The sequence below is a fragment of the Hordeum vulgare genome, chromosome 1H (genome assembly GCF_904849725.1).
Source record: "Hordeum vulgare subsp. vulgare chromosome 1H, MorexV3_pseudomolecules_assembly, whole genome shotgun sequence".
Lineage (NCBI taxonomy): Eukaryota > Viridiplantae > Streptophyta > Magnoliopsida > Poales > Poaceae > Hordeum > Hordeum vulgare.
This window is the reverse complement of record NC_058518.1, coordinates 498,683,396-498,703,978: the sequence shown is the minus strand read 5'-3', so window position 1 is coordinate 498,703,978 and position 20,583 is coordinate 498,683,396. Positions and strand designations below refer to the sequence as shown.

General features: G+C 47.8%; 1 protein-coding gene across 1 annotated transcript; it reads left to right on the top strand.

Moving 5' to 3' along the window:
* The first annotated feature begins 15,087 nt into the window (after positions 1 to 15,087).
* Positions 15,088 to 16,776, top strand: LOC123419338 (gibberellin 2-beta-dioxygenase 3-like). Its single transcript, XM_045107148.1, has 2 exons — positions 15,088 to 15,994; positions 16,316 to 16,776. The coding sequence occupies exons 1-2, from the start codon at positions 15,164 to 15,166 to the stop codon at positions 16,655 to 16,657; spliced, it is 1,173 nt and encodes a 390-aa protein (XP_044963083.1). The 5' UTR covers positions 15,088 to 15,163; the 3' UTR covers positions 16,658 to 16,776.
* Positions 16,777 to 20,583: the final 3,807 nt, after the last annotated feature.

Here is a 20,583-nt window from a genome sequence, read left to right as displayed (position 1 = left end):
CGGGAGTACTGCCATACTTTGTATCGTTGTGATCACGAGGGTCTATAGTAGATGAAGGTCCAAGATTCTGGTTGTGTGTTGACAGACGCGATACACTGGACGGGTTAGTATAGGAGTTGTGTGATATATTACTCCTTGTATCCGTGTACCAGATTGCATGACCAGAAATTTTGGGAATGCTTAGGTGGGAATTCAAGTAGTTACTTATAGGACATTCTTCCAACAAATGCATGATGTTAGGTTGGGGTTCGACATCAAGTGGATTCGTTTGTTGACGGTCGACTTACAGCGGTTCTCGTTGTGTCTTATAGAGTCCTTGTAGCTTGCTATGACTCGGGGACACTTCGTACATCGGGTGCACTGCCTTGCACTTGATGGCTACTATAAGGTTCGAGCCCGTGCGATCCTGTCCACGAAAATATCAAACGAAATCTTTGTCATGAGTTTGTTCTGGCTTGTTTCGTAAGCCTCGCCCTTTGTTTTGTTGGAATATGGTAATTCAAGTTGCTTCGATGTCAAGTGGTGATTTCAGATCTTTTCTAAGTAGTGTTCTCATATTCATATGAGAGTGCTAATCGTTTGGCTTAATCAATTGTCTTATCAATACTTGTCAACCGGAGTCGTCATGTTAATTCTTCTGCAACCGGTGTGCTTCTCTTCTGTCAATCATATCCTTTCCGAATTCTGCAAGATCATTCTCTCATTTATTCCGGAGTTCAAGCCATCTATTCCAAGTTGTCTTTTCTTTTCCCCGCCCTCCCACCCTTTTCTTCAGTGATTCAATGTTCATCCAAGGGTCTCTTAAATTGTTGCTTCCGCGATCTTTTCTTTTCTCTTATCAGGTGGTTCATTGTGAAGATTCTCATGAACTTCGTGGTCATATTTATTCAATCTTGTTGTCTTTTCCGGTGAATTCAGTTCAAGGTATCCGTGTTCATCATATCCTTTTCGTCCTTGTAATTCTTACCTATGTTGGAAATTCTTATGAGCCTATCTTGCTATTCATTCCTCTTTTTTTTCTATCCTGAGTGTTGAAGATATCTCGGAAGTTTTGTGTTTTAAATTATTTTAATTATTTCGAGGTGCTAACCTCATCTAGTTCTCTTCACACCGGTGCAATATGTCTCTCGTAAGCAATCTTTTCTAACGGTGGTCTCTTTGAGTGGGCCCATAACCCACAGGTTTTTACCAGGATCTTATTTGGCTCTTTTAGTCTTTCCTGGAAATCTCTAATTCTTTCAACTACGACGTAAGTATGGATTTCATCAGTGAGATTCCCTCTTCAAGATCAATTTGAATTGTTTCTCGTCTTTGGCTCAACCTTTCTTTCTTCGTTATTCCGGAGTGTCTCAGTATTCTTAGTGTTTTATCTCGTCATCATTCTCAGCTTGGAAGTCTGAAGGAGTGTTTCTCTCAAATCTTGGTCCATTCTCTTGGAGATTCGTCATTTCAGCCTTGTGCCATCATCTTAATTGTTCCCAATCATGAGTAATCCCTTTCTTGCTATCCGGTGCTTTCTGAGTTGTTTTTATTTCTCGTTCCTCGGAAGGCCATCATTTCAGAAGACTTCTTCGTTCTCAGCTTGCAGCTTTCGTTCTCTAATTCTTCTCAATTGTTGTCTCTTCGTTCGTCTCTCGATTATCCGGTGCCTTGTTCTAGTTTTCTCTCAAGTGGCTCATGATCTCTTCTTTATCAGGTATCTCCATTATTCATGGTTGCCTCATTCATTTCAATTCTCACCGGTGCCTCTTTCAAGATTTCTTCTAGTTTGTGCTCATATCTCTCCTCAATCATTTCAAGAAGATTAAGTGGTTTGCCAAAATCCGTTGCTTGTCATCTATTAAACTTGATGAAGGATAAGCATAACATACTTCTTATTCTTGTTCATAGTAATCTGAATTCTTCTTCCGGAGTGGCACATGATATCAATTCATTTCTCAAGTGCTTATCTTTCTTTTCCGGAGTTCCAATTTCTTTTAGTATCTCCTTGTGAGGCGTCATCTAATCTTGGTAAGGTCATAATCTTATTCTTTTCTACCTTCATATATGTGCATCATTCATTTGTATACGGAGGTCCTTCAAGGTGGTTCATCAAGGTTTCAATCCATTCTAAGGTGTTCTTCAAGATTCTTGTGATAGTAGTTGTCATTCTCTTATTCTTTCTTTGTTCCCAATGAGCTAGTTCCGATTCTATTGTTCTGGAGGCATTGTGATGTTGCTCTTTTGGGTCAATCATGTTGTTCTATCAAGATCATGGTGTTCCCTTGTTCTATTTAGTTGTTTGTTGTGAATCTTGTCTATTTCTCCCATCTTATCGAATTTTTGTCCCATTTTCCTACCGAAGTGTTGCCGAAATTTTCCATGAATTCTTGCTTGTTTCTCATATGATTCTTCATCTCTTTGCAACCTTCAAGGATCGTTGGTTTGACTCGTTTGTCAAAGGAGCGACTAATTTTTACCTCTTGTTCTTTCTCATCCTCTCCCCTTTCATTCTTGGATCTCGGGGCGAGATCCTCTTGTAGTGTAGGAGAGTTGTGGCAGCCCGAGACCGACGCCCCATAAGATTCCCCTTTTCTTTCCGTATCCGTCGTGTGGTTATTTTTATTTGTCGCATCATCATTGCATCATGTGCATAATCAACATTGCATCGGCATCCCGTTGCCGCCAGTTTTCAAAACTTGCATCCGTTGTTAGTTGCTGGTTCTGGTCGTTGTCCGTTCTGAGCCCGACCGCACTCGCACGCGTCCGCGGCATCGTCAAACCCTGTTTTAAAAGTGTGTTGAAAACTTTCTCTGATCGGGTTGAAACTTGGCATGCGGTCTTAATTAGTTATAGGTAGGCCGCCTGTCAAATTTCATCGCGATCGGAGTCCGTCTGGTACCCGAAAGTTCGACCGTAGCTGCACCGTCTTCGGTTATTCGTCGGACGGTTGTCGGTGTTTTAAAAATCGTTGCCGCAACGCCCGTTTTCCATGTCTTCTCCGGATAACTACTCTACACGGCCATTTAGTCCGTCCCGCGTTCGGAATTATTTGAATCCAACCGCACGGTTGAAACCGGGGCGGAATTTTGCCACACCTAGCCCCCCATTTGTCTATAAATAGACCCCCGTGTATTTTTAGACAGCCCCCACTCCTCTCTCCTCGAAAACCGTGCCCCCCGAAACCCTAACCCACTCTCTCTCTCCTCCCTCACTCCTCTGCGCAGCCGCCGGGCCTGCGAGCCCACGGCAGGCCCGCCCGAGCCCGACTCGTCCCTGTCGCGCCAGCCGCCTCTGCCCGAGCTCCGGATCGGGGAGGATCCCCGATCCAGAGCCCATGCGCCCCGTCGCCGCCGGTTCCTCGCCGGGGGAGTGCCACCCCGCGACGGCCACCGGACCCGCCGTCGGCTAGCCTCGCCGGCCAGCGCCTCCTGTGGCATGCCGCTCGCTGCCAGGAGCTACGCCCCCGTCTCGCGCCAGAGACCAGGTCCCCGCCATGGATCCAACGATCCCCATCGTCTTCCCCATTCTGGTCGCAAGAGCCACGGCCGCCACCAGGAATGGACGGATCCGGCGATCCCCGTTGCGGATCCGGCTTCCCCCGCCTACTCACCTCCCTGGCCGGAGCCACTCGCCGTCAACTCCCGCCGCCATGGCCTCGAGGCCCCGCTCCCAGGAGGAGACGGGAGGACGACGAGGTGCCAGCGCCCCTCGCGTCCCGCTCCTGGGCCCCCGAGCTCCCCTCGGCCCACTAGCCCCGCAGCCAGCCTCCTCCCGCAGCGCTCCAAAGGCCCAAGCACCCCGCCGACCTGGCACATGGCCAAGGTGAGTATCCCCGCCGAGGCGAGTTATGCTAAATTGCGTTGCCTCTGTTTAGGCCCGTAGATGGGTTCGGCCCAATAGGTTTATTTGGAGTTTTCGAATTAGATAGATTTCACGAAATATAGATATATTAGATTGCCCTTCAATTTTATTCCGTAAGTCGGATTGCGACGTGTAGCATATGGTTTTTGTGTAGTTTTGCGCGTAGAATATGATTTTGTAACTTGCATAATTGTTTGACGTTGTTTGACGTGTCGAATGCATAGTTTTACGTGCTGTTCCAGTAGGATTCGCCTTGTATTTATTTTTCGCGCGTGTCCAGGTTGCTCGAATGCCGTAGTAGAAATGTTCATGTTTTAGGAACCCCTTTGCCATGTATTTTAGAGTAGTCGTTCGTATTTTTGCATGTATGTTTCCGACGCTAGTATATTTTACCGTGTTTAGGATATTATCTCGCATTTACGTGCGTCAATATTATTGTTGTGCAACCCCACATGTTTTATATGTTTTCGGGGCAGAAAATTGGATTTTTCTGTGTATTTATTTTTAGCTTTTGAGCAAGTTAGTTCGCGTGATATTTTGCCATGTTGCCCTCTTGTCTTTTTTGTAGGATTTATTTCGTGCTTTGTTTGAAAAAGTGTTGAACTAGAGAGTTGCCCTTTGATGTTTAGTCTAGCCCCTGGTAATTTTTGTTGCAATAGAAATCCATGTTTAGGTGAGGTTTGCTTGTTCTTTACTTGCTAGGAAATAGTGTTGTTTTAAGGATGCTGAAATATTTCTAAGTCTGGAATCTCTTATATTTTGTTGCTGTGTTGTCTTGCTTCTATCTTGTGATCTGTAGCTCTTTTGAGGTTGGTGCAATGGAGTTAGTTGTAGACTTTGGGATTCTCTAGCATGCTGTGAATTTTCATGCCCTTTGGATTCCTGTAGCTTATGGTTTTGGTGCTGTCAATATGCCTTCAGAACGAAAATTGCATCTTCATAAACTGCTATTTTTCACAAAGTCTGAAATAGTGTGTGAGATGCCATTTTGTGACTTCTTTTCCTAGTGATCCATGTTCCCATGCTAGTTGTTGTTAGTTGTATGTTGTAGTGCTTCTTGCCCTCTATCGTGTCATGCCTTGGTTGAATATATAGGAATTGTGTAGCTCGTAATTGTGGGGTGTAGAAAATGCTATGTGGTTGTTTTTGGGAAATTGTAGTGATATCTTGTTTTGCTCGTAGTTGTTAAACCGTAGCTCCGTTTTGATCGTGTCATATATGAAACATGCTTAGAATTTCGTGTATTTTCCTTTTATCTTGCTGGTTGTATGTTTTGAAGTGCTTATGACCGTCGTTCCACACATATTGCATTCATGCCATCATATCTTGCGGTGTCCGTATCTTTTGATCCGTAGCTCCGTTGGAGATGTTCTCTATGTGTAAATTGCTTGTAACAAAGCGTAGAATCACGTGAACCTATTTGTTTTGCCGTTTAACAAACATTTGAACGTGTTAGTTCAGATCTTGATAGAATTGTAAATTAACATGTGAAGTCGTTTCGGAGATGTTATATGTCATTTCCGGCCTCATTTAAAATGTATAGATAGGTAGTTTAATTACGCCTCACCTCTTACCATGTTTAACCATATTTAATATTGCTGTGTACCTAATCGGGATAGAACTAAATAACTCGTATGTGGAGTTTCGTCAATATGCTACTCGTTGCATATTGAACTTCACTTAATGTGTAGGTTTGATTGTGTGATTTGTCATGCCGTGACTTGCATGTATTCAGATGCTCATGCATCATATGTGCTATGCTTCATGTGGTGAATATCGTGTGTTGATTCTTGTTTCCGGTTTCCTTCGTCTCGATAGAGTTCCGCAAGCGTGTCGGATTGTCAGGACCCGTTCGACTACGTCGGTTCATCTGCTTCACGGAGTCATTCATCTTCTCAGCGGGATCTCAGGCAAGATGACCATTTCCCCAGATACTATTAATATCATTGCCATGCTAGTTTTATCGCTTCTATCGATTATGTCTCGTTGCCTACCACCTGTTAAATATCAGCCTCTCAATAATGCCATGAAAACCTTCAACCTGTTTACAACCTAGCAAACCAATGATTGGCTATGTTACTGCTTGCTTAACCATGTTGTTAGCATTGCTAGTTGCAGGTGCAGTTGCTTCCATGTGATAACATGGGTTCCTTGTTATATCACCCTATTAATGCTATTTAATTTAATGCACCTAAATCCTTGGTAAAAGGTGGAAGGCTCGGCCTTTCTAGCCTGGTGTTTTGTTCCACCTTTGCCCCCTTAGTTTCGGCTACCGGTGTTATGTTCCATAATTGATCGCTCCTAACACGATCGGGGTTGTTATGGGGACCCCTTCATAATTCGTTTTAGATTAAAGCTGGTCTGGCAAGGCCCAACTTTGGTACTACATTTGCCTAACCACCTAATAAAAGTGCATAGGGACTTCCCGGACCCAGAGTGTTGGTCCCACCTGAGCGATGTACGGCGCCCCCCTGGTCACTCAAGGATTTAGCGATCCCGACGTCTAGCTCATCCGTCGTGCCCTGAGAACGAGATACGCGGCTCCTATCGGGATCGTCGACACGTCGGGCGGCCATGCTGGATTAGTTTTACCTTTGACGAAATATCTTGTGCATCGGGATTCCGGTGATGCTTTGGGTAATCTCAGAGTTGAGGTTTTCCACTAAGGAGTCCGACGAGATCGCGGGCTTCGTGATCGAGGATTTCTATGCGGCTTGTGGTAATTTGTGACGGACTAGTTGGAGCACCCCTCCAGGGTTAAATCTTTTCGGGAAGCCGTGCACGCGGTTATGTGGCAACGTGGAAACTTTGTTTAACACTGATTCTAGATAATTTGAAGTTAACTTAATTAAAACTTGCCAACTGAGTGCGTAACTGTGACTGCCTCTTTTGTGAGTTCCTTCTCCAATCGAGGACATGGTGGGGTTATGTCTGACGTAGGTAGGTGTTCACGATCATTCATTTGATCGTCAGTAGTCACGTCCGCTATGCGTAGATCTTCCCCTCTTATTTCTTGTACTCGAAAGTTTAGCCACCAAATATATGCTTAGCCGCTGCTCCAACCTCACCACTTAACCTTACCTCACTCATTAAGCTTTGCTAGTCTTGATACCTTTGGAAATGAGATTGTTGAGTCCCGTGTGGCTCACAGATTACTACAACACCAGTTGCAGGTACAGGTAAAGGTTACTTGACGCGAGCGCGTTGATTGTTCATTTGGAGTTGCTTCTTCTTCTTCTTCATCATCGATCTAGGATGGGTTCCAGACCGGCAGCCTGGGATAGCAAGGATGGAAGTCGTTCTTCTTTTCTCGTTTGTTTTCGTCCGTAGTCGGACCCTGCTCTTCTTCATGATGTTTATGTATTGTACTGTTGTGACTCTGATGTAGCTTGTGGCAAGTGTAAGCCAATTCTATATATATATCTCTTCTTTTCAGTACATGCACTTGTAACGATATCCATTCTTGCGACACGACGAGATGCGCTTCTATCCCTGACGAGGCCCTCGTGCCAAATTAAGGATAGGGTCGCATCTTGGGCGTGACAATAGTTGAGGATGCTTGCGAGATGGGGTAATCATAAGTAGGTTGTTTGCTCAAGTAACAACAACACCTAAGCGTCAGTCCACTCACATACCAAATCATCAAAGTAACGAATCTGACTCAACTCAACATGAAGAACATGACTAGATGGAAACTAACAAGTGTCATCGAGGGTGTTTTTCTTTATAAGAGAACTTTTAGGCTTGTCCTTTGCTACGAAAAGGATTGGTTCACCTTGTTGCACACTTGTTACTTGTTACCAACTATCTTCCTACAAAATTATCTATCATTGTTACTCACAGCACCTGCACAGAATACCATGCTGACAACTGCTTATCATTTCCTTCTGCTCATCGTTGGGCTTGATACTCTTACTTATCGAAAAGACTATGATTGATCCCCTATACTTGTGGGTCATCAAGACTCTTTCTTAGCGCCGTTGCCGGGAAGCGAAGCGCCTATGGTAAGTGGAAGTTGGTAAGGAAAGTTTTTGTATGCATGATGAAATTTGTTGTTGCTTGTTACTAAGGAAGATAATCCTTTGAGGGGCTTGTTTGGGTATCTTCACCCTAACCAGAAGTGGAAAAAGTTGCTCCTCAACCTAGTGAACCTACCGAAAATATTTACTATGAAATTCCTTTAGGTATGTTAGAGAAACTGCTAGCTAATCTTTATGTAGGAGATGGAACAACTCATCCTCATATATATATTCTGATGAATAGTTATTCTTCATCCCTCCCCCTTTTTAATATCAATGCACCATAATTTTACGTTCCGTAAATTTTGTCTTATTTCAAACGTAAAAAAAGACTGTAAAAACATATAATCAACGTAAAAATATTTGATGACACGTAAAGTTACAAACATACAAAAAAAGTGTAAAATCTACAATAAATTCAATTATTTACTGGTCTTGTGACCTATATTTTTGTTTTCTTATTTCAAATTTCACGTAGTGATTCAATATAAATTTAATTATTTGTATTTCAAATGTAATTTATTTATAAATTGATTGTAAGAGATTTTTGGAAGTTTTATCCGAGCACAAGGTTAAGAAGAATGTTTTCCCTTTATCTTTAAAGGGAAATGCGTTGATTTGGTATAGGCTATTGGATGATATTGGAACATGGGGCTGAATTGGGCCACCTTGCTGCACACTTGTTACTTGTTACCAACTATCTTGTACATAACTATGTATCACTGTTACTCAGAACACTTGGAAAGAATGCCTTCGTCAAAACTGCTTATTATTTTCTTCTGCTCATCGTTCGTTTCAACACGTACTTCTCGAAAAGACTACGATTAATCCCCTATACTTGTGAGTCATCAGAGCTCTACTCAAAACGAAAGGTTTTCATGTGAGTTATTACTCCTATCCCCTTTGTACTGAGCACACTAAGGAAATAACCATGCATCTTCTATGAAATTGCAATTCTACTTTAGAGTTGGGATACCATCACCAAGACAGATTAAGTGACACTTTTGCATATGAAGACTATATTATTGCTCAGAAAGTTGCCTACTTAATGCAATCTTGAGATCCTCATTTCTGGAGCTTGGCAAATTTGGATAAGATGCAATGACAAAATTTTCAGAGGCATTGTTCAATCATTTGGGTAATGGAGATTAAGTCTCAAGGAGGATCCTCTTCCATTGGTACACAATATTAATGACAGTCATGCTGTCAACCTTTGAGATAATCAAAATGATCCCCAGAGCTGGAATTGGATAACCGGTCTTCTCCTTGTTTAGATAGTAAGGCTCCTCCTCCCTCCCACTGTAACATATTGTTTATACTTATTCAATGAAAATCACCATAGAACTTTGGTTCTATTCTTTCAGTAATGTGAATGAAAGAAGCATGGTCGCCTACCTCTTGCGAGTATTCCGCAGGTAATGTTCATTATAATTAGAATGGGGAAAATATGAGAACAAATGGGTAGTCGGTGCATTAGGTTAAATCCATGGTGTCATTCTACCGCATCATCCTCGCCGTCTTATATCTCCCGTTCGACCGTTCTGTTACCAGTCACATTCATGGTACGTGCACACGACACATCTACGCGGGGTTTATAGAAGAAGAAAATAAAACTATTGATGTTCCAACGACAGGGCAATGATCATGATCATCCTGTTAGTTTTCCCCTTCCCGAAGAGGCAAATAAGATATTTGTAAACAAATAATGAAAAAGGAAAAAAGTAGGTTCTTCCTGTTAAAAATAAATAATCCTTGCGGTTATTAGGGGATAATCCCTGGTCCTTCTCACATGTGCGGTTGCACACTTTCAACAACCGTCGTGGTGGTTCCTAAAACGACATCTCTCTAAGCCATCGCATCCCCGAAGGCGACTATTCCATGTTTATAAGTGTTCATTCGTCATCAGTAAACAACAATTCACTTTAAATCTTTGTCTATTGTCTTACTCACTTTACTTTAGAGCACTTCCAACCGAATAAAATTCTTGAGAGCAAAAACCCTACTGCTTCGATGACCGGGGTGATGACCAATCCGTTTCCTTCGATTTTCTTGAAAGGGAAAATGAGATATCATGTCGAAACAAAAAAAGAGAAACTGAAATTGAAATTCACGAGAGCAAGGAAGAGAAGGAATCTGCATCCACTGTACCCTCGCGTCGCCCCCGCCCTGGACGACTCGGGGGCTTTCAACCCTAGGCACGCCGCCGCCCTTTCTTCCTCCACTCCTCGCCACCGTCGGGTGACGCTGCCGAGTGAAACCCGCGTGGCAGGCGGCAGCGGCGGGGGACTCCCTCTCCCGGCTCCCCTTCCTCCACAGGCGGCGGATCTAGGCGGTTGACGGCGGTGTCCTGTGGCGATCGTGGTCGGGCGCGAGAGGTCAGGCCTCGGCAAGCGGTGGCGGAGAGCGGGGTGCTCGGCGGCGGCCCTCGGAAGGCGGTGGCGGGCGCTGGTCAAGCGACGATGCTCCGGCGTGTGCAGGTGGTGGTGGCCCCTGTGCGCGGTTGGCGGCTCCCTCTTTGACCCGGATGGCGTGGGGGTGGCGGTGTGTGTGGCTGCGGTCCTCGCTGGTTGCTGGTGGCCATGGTGTTGCTTGTCCTCGACCACGATCTACTCCGATCTGCAATGGATCCGCACCTGATGGCTTCTTGCTGGTCTTGGGTGCTGGCCTTGCAGATCCGGTGGTTCGAAGGGTTCCGGGGGAGTCCCTTGGCCGGTGCGGTGGCCACTCCGAAGGCAGCGCCTTTGGGTGTTGTTCCCCTTGTTGGAGGCTTCGGAAAGGATCCCCTTCCTTCCACCCCTCCCAGGAGCTCAGGTGAAAACCTCAGATCCCCTTGTTCCAAGCGACGACGACACCGCGGTGGCGTTTTCCTTCTTGAAGGCGTTGCTCGGGGGCGGCTCAAGTGGCGATGGAGGTGGCGGCTATTCGATGTCGGCGCATTTTGGCCAACTTCATCTTGGAGGTTGTGACGTCAGCGGCGCTCGTCTGGTGGAGCAACGGTTTTGCTGTTTGCGTCATCAGGATCGGGACGCTCCAGGGGAAACCCTAGATCCGGGTCTTCCTGGATCGGACGATGATGGTGTTTTATCGCCTTCCCTCCTGGGGGCATCATTTTGGAGCAACTGCTGGCTGGAGGAATGGTGGAGCGGTGCCTCATCTCACACATTGATGGCGGCGGATATCGGCGGCATGGCGCTGTGGGGACTCGGCGACCGATGCGTGGAGAAGGACTCGCGTAGGAGGAGGTAGCTGTCTGGCGTCATGGCGGCGTCAATGGCAGAGTGGCTACAGAAGGTAGAAGCCTCAATATCTGCTCTGAAGATGGACCGGTGGAAGCTGGCGGCGACACCACACGAGTGCGTCAGATCGGTTTTGTGCCCTACACCCAGTATGTGGCAGATGGCTTGACCGGCTATGTTGGGGCTCCCGGTTTTTTATGTTAGGATTAGGTAACTTGTCTGGGTATGTGGCCAGCTAGCACCCCTTCATTATATGGATAGGAGTAGCGACAGCTGTTGCGAAGTTGACGGATTGAGACATATTGTTGTAATACTTTGTAATATCCTCGAGAATAATCAATAAAATGGCCGCATGCATCTTCCAGATGCAAAGGCCGGGGGTCATCCTCCTTTTTAAAAAAAGAGCAAGGAAAAGTCTTTTGTGTTGGATTTAGTCTCACATCGGTTGTGGGAGGAGACATAACACGACTTATAAGGGTGAGGATGTCCCCTCCTAATAGGCTAGTCTTTTGGGGGGAGAGGGTCCAAGGCCTGTCATAAGTCAGTGTTGCTCTCCGGTTGGGCCCGTTGACGCATGTGGGTCGGAAACGCTGGTGTTAGCAGACCCAGGATTGCGTAGCAGTGGTATCAGAGCCTAGGTGCCCGGAATAAATCTTGGTGGACTCACGGGTCGTCGGTCATGGTAGATGGGCTCGAACGCTGGTGTTAGCGGACCCATGGGTGACCGATGTGTGAGGGGGAGATTGTTGGATTTAGTCTCACATCGGTTGTGGGAGGAGACATAACACGACTTATAAGGGTGAGGATGTCCCCTCTTAATTGGCTAGTCTTTTGGGGGGAGAGGGTCCAAGGCCTGTCATAAGTCGGTGTTGCTCTCCGGTTGGGCCCGTTGACGCATGTGAGTCGGAAACGCTGGTGTTAGCGGACCCGGGATTGCGTAACAAGGCCTTGTTAGAATAAATCCGAGGTACGCGGTCGATCCACCGAGGAACAAGCAATCACAACACGATGACAACACCGAGATTTGTTAACGAGGTTCGGCGAACTCGCCTACTCCCCGGGGCAATGACTACGGGCGCTCCTCCCCGAGATACCGCAACACCGGCCACCCGGGCGTCGGCACAAGCCGCCGGCTCCCCCTTGCGAGCCTGTCGCTATCTAGTCGTCATTGGTTACAACGTGGGGTGCCTCCTCATATATAAGAGGCCAAGGGTACGACGTGTCCGACTACGAAACTCCATGTATCCTACCCACACTACAACACCAAGTCCATATGTAACCCAACTCGTACATCAATATTCGACACAACTCTAACAAACTCCACCTTGGCGAATATGTTCCACCACTTTGAATTTGTCCGTGCATCAAACTTCCATGTACTCCAGACTTGTGTTGTCTTCTTCGTAGCTTACCGAGAGCTACCCGACGAGTCTGCCCCAAACCCGCCGCCTCCGTGGGAAGTTGTTGCTACTCCTGCAACTCCAGTCTCCGTGACTCCACCTGCAATAGTGCTTCCTCGCAACTTGTAAAGATGCGAAGCCGTCCTCGCTCCAATCATCAAGGTCACCTGATCTTCCATGATTTCCATGGTCTTCTTATCCCGATCACAACGGAATACCATACCAACATCATGAAGAACTCCAAGCGAAATTAGATCCCTCCTTAGCCCCGGCACATGCCTGACTCCCCAAAGCATCCGCTCAACTCCGTCAAACATCTTGATTTTAATGTCACCTACTCCAGCAACACGATAACAGTGTCATCGCCCATATAGGCTAAACCAAAATCACCAGATTTGTACGAAGAGAACCGCTCCTTGTTGGGTGTCGCATGAAAAGAGCAAGCTGAATCCAACATCCACGCTTCACTTTTGGTTGACCGCCTGTCTGATACTACACGTTCATCACTACTGCTGTCTGAGTCATTACCATGAATTGCCATATTAGCACTTGACCCACCATTGAGCTCTGGACAGTCCTTTTTAATATGTCCCCTCTGCTTACACTTGTGACACTGTATTTTCTTTTTCTTTTTCTTGTTCTTCCCTGCCTCATATCCCTTCCGCCAATCTTCACCCTTGACTAGCAAACCTTCACCATTAGAGACTTCCACCGCATTCTTCTTTCTCATATGATAAAATAGCAAGGCCGCAGTAATATCCTCATTCTTGACGGTCTACTTGCCGTGCGTCAAAGTAGTGATCAAATGGTCAAAGGACGATGGCAATGAACAAAGAAGCAGAATTGCCCTATCTTCGTCGTCAATCGTTGCACCCAAGCGTGCTAGATCCGTCACGACTTGATTAAAGGCGTTCATATACTCCACAAGATCTGACCCCTCCTGCATCTTCATCCCATATAACTTTTGCTTCAGATACACCTTGGTCATCGCAGTCTTGGACATAAATTGACTCTCCAGCTTCTCCCAGATCTTCTTCGGCGAATTCTCATCCATCACATGATAAATAACCTGGTCCGACAGACACAACCGTATAGTTCCTGCTGTCCTCAACTGTAACTCCTCCCAGTCCTCAGCCTCCTTCTTAGCTGGATTGGCTTCCTGCAACAACACCTTCAAACATCCCTGTTGTGCCAACAAATCTTTCACCCTTGTCTGCCATAACACAAAGCTTCCGGTCTCGTCGAACTTCTCCACCTCAAACCTGGTACCCACTGGCGCCATGGTTCTTTGTACGGCTGACTGTGTGAAAAAATAATCCGAGCTTCCACGCAAAGCCAAGTACACGAACTTCGCATACAAATACTCTCATGTGTAGTAGCTACCAAACACAACTCACGATGCTAGCTTTGTGCTTTGCCTCAACCCTTGCTTTTGATGGATGTGTAGTCCCTCATGGATTTTCTTCTCTTCCCGATTGATCTGCTCTTGCTTTGTCTCTGGCAGCTTGTGCGTCCCTCCGGCTCCTTTTAATGCAAGCGCACGGCCAGCAGTCCGACCTGGATACGATGGAGAGCAAGTTTCTCCAGGGACTCGGTCCCCTTTTGTTTCCAAACAAACCTCACGTACAATGCCTAGCTGTACACGGCCCGGTTCAAAACCGCCTCTGCGTATACCACTTGTAGCTGTACACGGCCCGGTTCAAACCGCCTTCAGCTTTCGCACAGCATCGGCTTGCCTGACGTGTCGCTTGTTGTCGATCCCATCTCGCCGAGTCGCCACGTGAATCTCACCATGAACTCGTCGAGCTGATTCTCTGAATCTATGTGGCGACCCGTCGTAACCTTGCTCATGAAACCACTTGTTAGAATAAATTCGAGGTACGCGGTCGATCCATCGAGGAACGAGCAATCACAACACGATGACGACATCGAGATTTGTTAACGAGGTTCGGCGAACTCGCCTACTCCCCAGGGCAATGACTACGGGCGCTCCTCCCCGAGATACCGCAACACCGGCCACCCGGGCGTCGGCACAAGCCGCCGGCTCCCCCTTGCGAGCCTGTCGCTATCTAGTCGTCATTGGTTACAACGTGGGATGCCTTCTCATATATAAAGGGTCAAGGGTACGACATGTCCGACTACGAACTCCATGTATCCTACCCACACTACAACACCAAGTCCATATGTAACCCAACTCGTATATCAATATTCGACACAACTCTAACATTTTATTTCCGTTTAGACCGAAAAACAAAATCGGCGTGGATGCATCACAGACGCGCTTGAACCGTACGGTTCCAACCAACCGCCTGGTCCATGGCCATGGTGGCACTTCCCTCCTCTGTTGCACACATAGTGCGTGCATCCGCGTAGCTTACCTTGACACTCTTGCCACGTCACTTCCCTCGCTGGTCCAAACTAACTTAAGTGATCAACTCGTTAACCCATTGAACTATAAAATGGATGGAGGAGCATCCATGCTTCCTCGTAGATACATTAGCTAATGATGTAAGTGTTTTTTCACATGAAATATAAAAGCCGTCAGGCTTTTTCCGTTCAAAAAAAAAAGTGATCACCTCGTTCGTTAGTTGGTTATAGTTAGTTAGTGCAGCTCATAATCGATGCCCATGTCGCCTATATATCCGAGGCCGTCACACCCCATCACATGACCACAACTGCAAACGTTCCCCTGCTCCTCACTTCTCTTCTGCTCCTGCTCTGCTTCACTTACATATCGGTGCTCTGCGAGATCGTCCTGCTGGCCATGGTGGGGGTCACGGTGCCTATCTCCGTGGACACGATCCCGCTGGTGAAATGTGCACATGCCGCGGCGGCCGCGGTGCCGAGCGTCGACCTGTCGGCGCCGGACGCGGGGGCTGCCGTGGCGGCCGCGTGCCGCCGCGTGGGCTTCTTCAGGGCGACCAACCACGGCGTGCCGGCGGCCCTGACCGACGCGCTGGAGGCCCGCGCCGAGGCCTTCTTCGCGCTGCCGCACGAGGACAAGCTGGAGGCGTCGGCGCGGCCCTTCGGCTACGGCAGCAAGAGCATCGGCTGCAACGGCGACGTGGGCTGGCTCGAGTACATCCTTCTCTCCGTCGGGTCCGGCTCCGTCGCCGCCGCCTGCCTGCCGCCGTCGCTCCGGGCGGCGCTGGAGGAGTACACGGACGCGGTCCGCGAGGTGGGAGCGCGGGTGCTGGAGCTGATGGCGGACGGTCTCGGCGTGGCGGAGGAGCACCGCGGCGTGCTGCGGCAGATGGCGGAGGCGGACGGAGCCGACGAGATGGTGCGCGTAAACCACTACCCGCCGTGCCCCTGCCCCCTGGCAGCTGGGCAGCGCGGCGTGACGGGGTTCGGGGAGCACACGGACCCGCAGATCATCTCCGTGCTCAGGTCCAACCGCACCGGGGGCCTCCAGATCGCGCTCCCGGACGGCCGCTGGGTACCCGTGGCCCCCGACCCCGATTCCCTCTTCGTCAATGTCGGGGACTCCCTCCAGGTAGGCGCTACCACACCATGCATTACCACTCGCTTCACTTTGTTACTTACCTTTGCCGCCTACCCCATTCGTCTACCTGGGATCCATGGACGCCCACGCATGCATGCAGATGTGCGCTTGCATGTTTTGGTCCGGTTGGGCATGGCGCATTATTTAGCTGTGGTCCGTGCCGTGCATGTCCCTCCCCGACCCACCACCGGGGTCTTGTCAACGACCCACCACCGATAACTCATTGCCGTGCGACCACCTGCACACATGTACCACCAGACTGTTTTCACACGCATGCATTCTGATGGGATTCGTTTTCTGGGTGCATTTCAGGTGCTGACGAACGGGCGGTTCCGGAGCGTGAAGCACCGGGTGGTGGCGCCGGCGGAGGGGCAGCAGCCGCGGCTGTCGGTGATCTACTTCGGCGGGCCGGCGCCGACGCAGCGGATCGCGCCGCTGCCGGAGCTGATGCGGGAAGGGGAGCAGAGCCTGTACAGGGACTTCACCTGGGCCGAGTACAAGAAGGCCGCCTACAAGTCCCGCCTCGGCGACCACCGCCTAGGCCCATTCGAGCTCCCCGCCGCCGAAGAACCCACCAGCTCCGACAAGCACTGCGGCAGCAACGCCGTCCAGCTGCCGGCGCCGGCGCCCCTTCACGTGGCACGAGTGCACTAGCTAGCTTAGTACTCCTTAATTAGTAGTGATCTTTTTTGTGCATGTTTAATCAATGTAATCTAATCTATATGCACCCAGACATGGTACTACGTGGTAACTAAAAGTGGTAGTTGTTGTGACACGCTTGGGATGTTGGGCAGCCCAAAACTGGCATGGCACCGAACCGTCCTGCCGGCAAAGAAAGCCGGCCTTTGTAACTTCCACTAGTAGCAGTATCACTGTATCAGCAGCAGTTCCACGTAGAGTCGACGCAGACGCTCTCCTTTGTTCGTTGCTCGGTTTTCACCGGCAGGCAACGGCACGCCGCACGCCTCTGCCCGGCGTACCGTGAGTAGCTTGGCAGGCAGCATGATTAGTTAGCATACTGGCACGTAATCAACGATAATTGTGTGCTTCTCCGTAGAAAGAAAAGGGGGGCTGCACCTTGCACCCGTTGCGTGCCATCTACGTACCTGGACACTGCGGGTCACTCGTCACTGCTCAGTGTTCACGTACGTCGTGTACGTCCTGCAGAATCAGCCCCACGACCACGAGCCTCACTTTGGTCTCACACGGATATGCTATCTGTTTGCATTGCACCGTAGGCAATCGCCAGCCTCCTACCCTGAAGGCAACTCCAACGGGCGACCGGACGGATATGAATTTGTCCGACTTATATCCGTTTGGTTTGTACTTTGGTCTTGGCCCTTTTCCTACGGTTGGCATGCCTCCCCGTCTTCACAGCTAGCTGCTCCAGCGTCAGCTGTTTCTTGGGCTCATCAGGGCCCGGTGCGGACGGTCACGGCGAGGATGGGTTCGGCTTCGGTCGGGACGGCAGCGGTGTGGGTGCGCTGGCAATGAAGATGGGGTGGGGCATTAGGTTTTGCGGGTAGAAGGGGTGGAGTGTAGATATGTGGGTGTCCACAGCGTGTCAGCACAGTTGTAACCCCATCGAAATTTCGTCTGGAAATGGGTCGAAGCGAACAACACAATGCACGTTCGTACATTTACGAGGACGCACAGACAGAAATGGACACATGCTGACGAACCATTTGAGTTGCCCTAATGCCGGTGCGGATTTGGAATATAGGGCATTGCCTTTACAATATCAGAATCATAATTCCACGACTTTTCAGTCCACACAAATCACTTCGATTCTACATTTTGGTTAGTAGAGTCGACATTTTACGATCTTTCAGATTCTAGGTTGTGATCCTATGATCGGAGCTCCGATCCAATTTTAGAATCACTACGCTGACAAACTCGGAGTATCTACAACCGGACACCCTATAACCGGATCTCTATAATGGCAATCATCCCTCAAAAGTTCACGTCCATAAGCATCTCTCTCAAACCAAATCCTCGAATCCATACTTATATCATGCAACATTACAGTTACACACGTAATTGAACACACACATGACTTCGGACCATCAAAATATGACATGTTCTATTAACTACTCGTGACACGACAATGGAAGAAGTTCATCCACGACCACCCTTACCCTTGTCGTATTCAATGCGAAAGTAGCGGTCGAAGAGGCAAAACGGATCAAAACACATCTCCTTATAGCCAGAGTTGTCCAATCGGTCGCAATCCTCCTCCTTCTCCTCTTTGGAGGCGGTCTGTCCATGGCATGGACAACCCGACATTACTCTCGTACAAGGGCGTGTGACGTCCTTCTTTGCTGCTTATCAATGATGTGGGGCACGAACGGCTTCCTCGTTGATGTCCAAGGCGACTTGCAACACAGCCTTAGCGGCTTTGGCATCTAGGTTGTCGCGCCTTGTGCCTTACATGGCGGGCAGACCGCTCCTCCTGGCCAATTGGGTCGTGACATATTCTGTCTTTGACCTTCAGCTCGGAGCCCGGCATTGCAAAGAGGAGGTACCATCGAAAGGGGCTACGTCGCCAATCCAGGGTTGGGCCGTTAGGCGGTAGCCATCGCGTAAGGTGAGGACGCGGTCACGCTCCGCGAGCCACCAACCCTGATGAATCCAAGGGTCATTTGCGCAAACGCAATTGGTTTCCACCGGATTGAATCGGACTGTGGTCAGGCACACTCTTCCTATGGTGGCGGAGAACCAGGGTAACGGCCATCTCCTCCTCGTCCCCGTATGGGATGAGGTTCTAGTGGAAGTATCACGAGATCTCGCAGTCGAATCTTCTGCCTTTCATGTGATGTCTACTATGCAACTTTATTCTTGTGGACGTTATTAGGCCTCCAAGTGCAGGGTTTCCTAGGACAACGGCAAATTTTCCTCAAGTGGATGACCTAAGGTTTATCAATCTGTAGGAGGTTTAGGATGAAGATGGTCTCTTTCGAACAACCTTGCAATCAAATACAAGAAATCACTTGTGTCCCGAACACACCCAATACAATGGCAAATTGTATAGGTGCACTAGTTCGACGAAGAGATGGTGATAGAAGTGTAGTATGGATAGTAGATATAGGTTTTTGTAATCTAAAATATTAAAACAACAAGGTAGAAAGTGGAAAACAGGGAGCAAAACATCGTATAAATGCTTGGAAATAAGGCCTAGGGTTCATACTTTCACTAGTGTAATCTCTCAACAATGCTAACATAGTAGAATCATAGTATCATCCCTCAATGTGCAACAAAAAATCACTCTTCATAAATAGAGGAGAACATAAGATGAAATTGGTGTAGGTAGTAGAACCACCTCAAAGTTATTATTTCCGATCAATCTTTTGATCTATTCCTATAAGTGTCACAAACAACCCGAGAGTTCATGCTAGAATAACATCCATGATACATATCAATCATCCCTAATGTCATCTAGATATACCCCAAAGTCACCTCAAGTATCCTTGGGTTAATTATACGACATGCATCAAATAATTTCAGGTTCTTCATATTCGATCCAACACAAAGAACATCAAAGGGTACCCCAAGATTTCTATCGGAGAACGTAGTATGAAAACGTGCAATCAATCCCTATGCATATATCCCCAAGGTCATCGTAATCCGCAAGTTGATGTCATAACATATATATCAAGTGAATCAATAGAATACCCCGATGTCATTACCGGTATCCATATGCAAGACATGCGTTAAGTGTTCTCAAATCCATTATTCAATCAATCATAACGAGATATCAAAGGGAAAGGTTCAGTTCATCACAAGAAGGTAGCAAGGGAATAACATCATATGATCAAACTAGATTAACAAAGCCAGTGATACATTAAGATTGTGTCATCTCAAAAACACAAGAGACAGAGAGAGAGAGACACACACACACACACAGAGAGAGAGAGAGAGCTACTGGTACATACCCTCAACCCCGAGGGTGAACTACTCCCTTCTCGTCAAGGCCTCCGCCGGGATGATGAAGATGGCCACCGAAGATGATTTTCCCCCTCCAGCAGGGTACTGAAACGCTCCAGAATTGTTTTTCGTTCATACAGAGAGTTGCGGCGGCGGAGTGAAAGTTCTCTCTTTATTTCTGAGGGTTTCTGTGAGCCTGTTTGGGACTGCTTTGCTCCTTCAAATTCAGCTCTGCTCCAGAAAAGACAAGCCAAACGGGATAGCTCCACGATATACCGCTCCACAAAAAAACTAGAATCTGGAATACAACTGCAAAGTTTTTATGAAGCTCTTTAGAGGGTGCTCCAAAAAACTTTAGAAGCTGGAGTTGGGAGGAAATTACCCACCACTGCCACCGGTAAGTGGATACCCCTTCATTTCTTTCCCCTCAACCAATCAAATAGATTCTTTCCACCAAATTTTCTATTCTTGAAGCTGGAGCTAGATGGAAGCCAAACATTCTCTTGATAGTGGTATAGCTTCTGCATAAAACTGCTCCAAAGTGAATTTAATGGAGTGAATCTGATTTTAATGAATTGAAGCAGTTGGAATCATACTAAACAGAGCCACGTGGCCCCACAAGCCATCATGCTAAACGGTACAAATCCATTTACTTG

What these genes read in the sequence shown, in the direction of transcription:
- LOC123419338 (XM_045107148.1), top strand. Translation starts at nt 15,164, where the DNA reads ATGACCACAACTGCAAACGTTCCCCTGCTCCTCACTTCTCTTCTGCTC. An exon ending in ATGTCGGGGACTCCCTCCAG is followed by an intron (nt 15,995 to 16,315) that starts GTAGGCGCTACC and finishes GGTGCATTTCAG; the next exon opens with GTGCTGACGAACGGGCGGTT.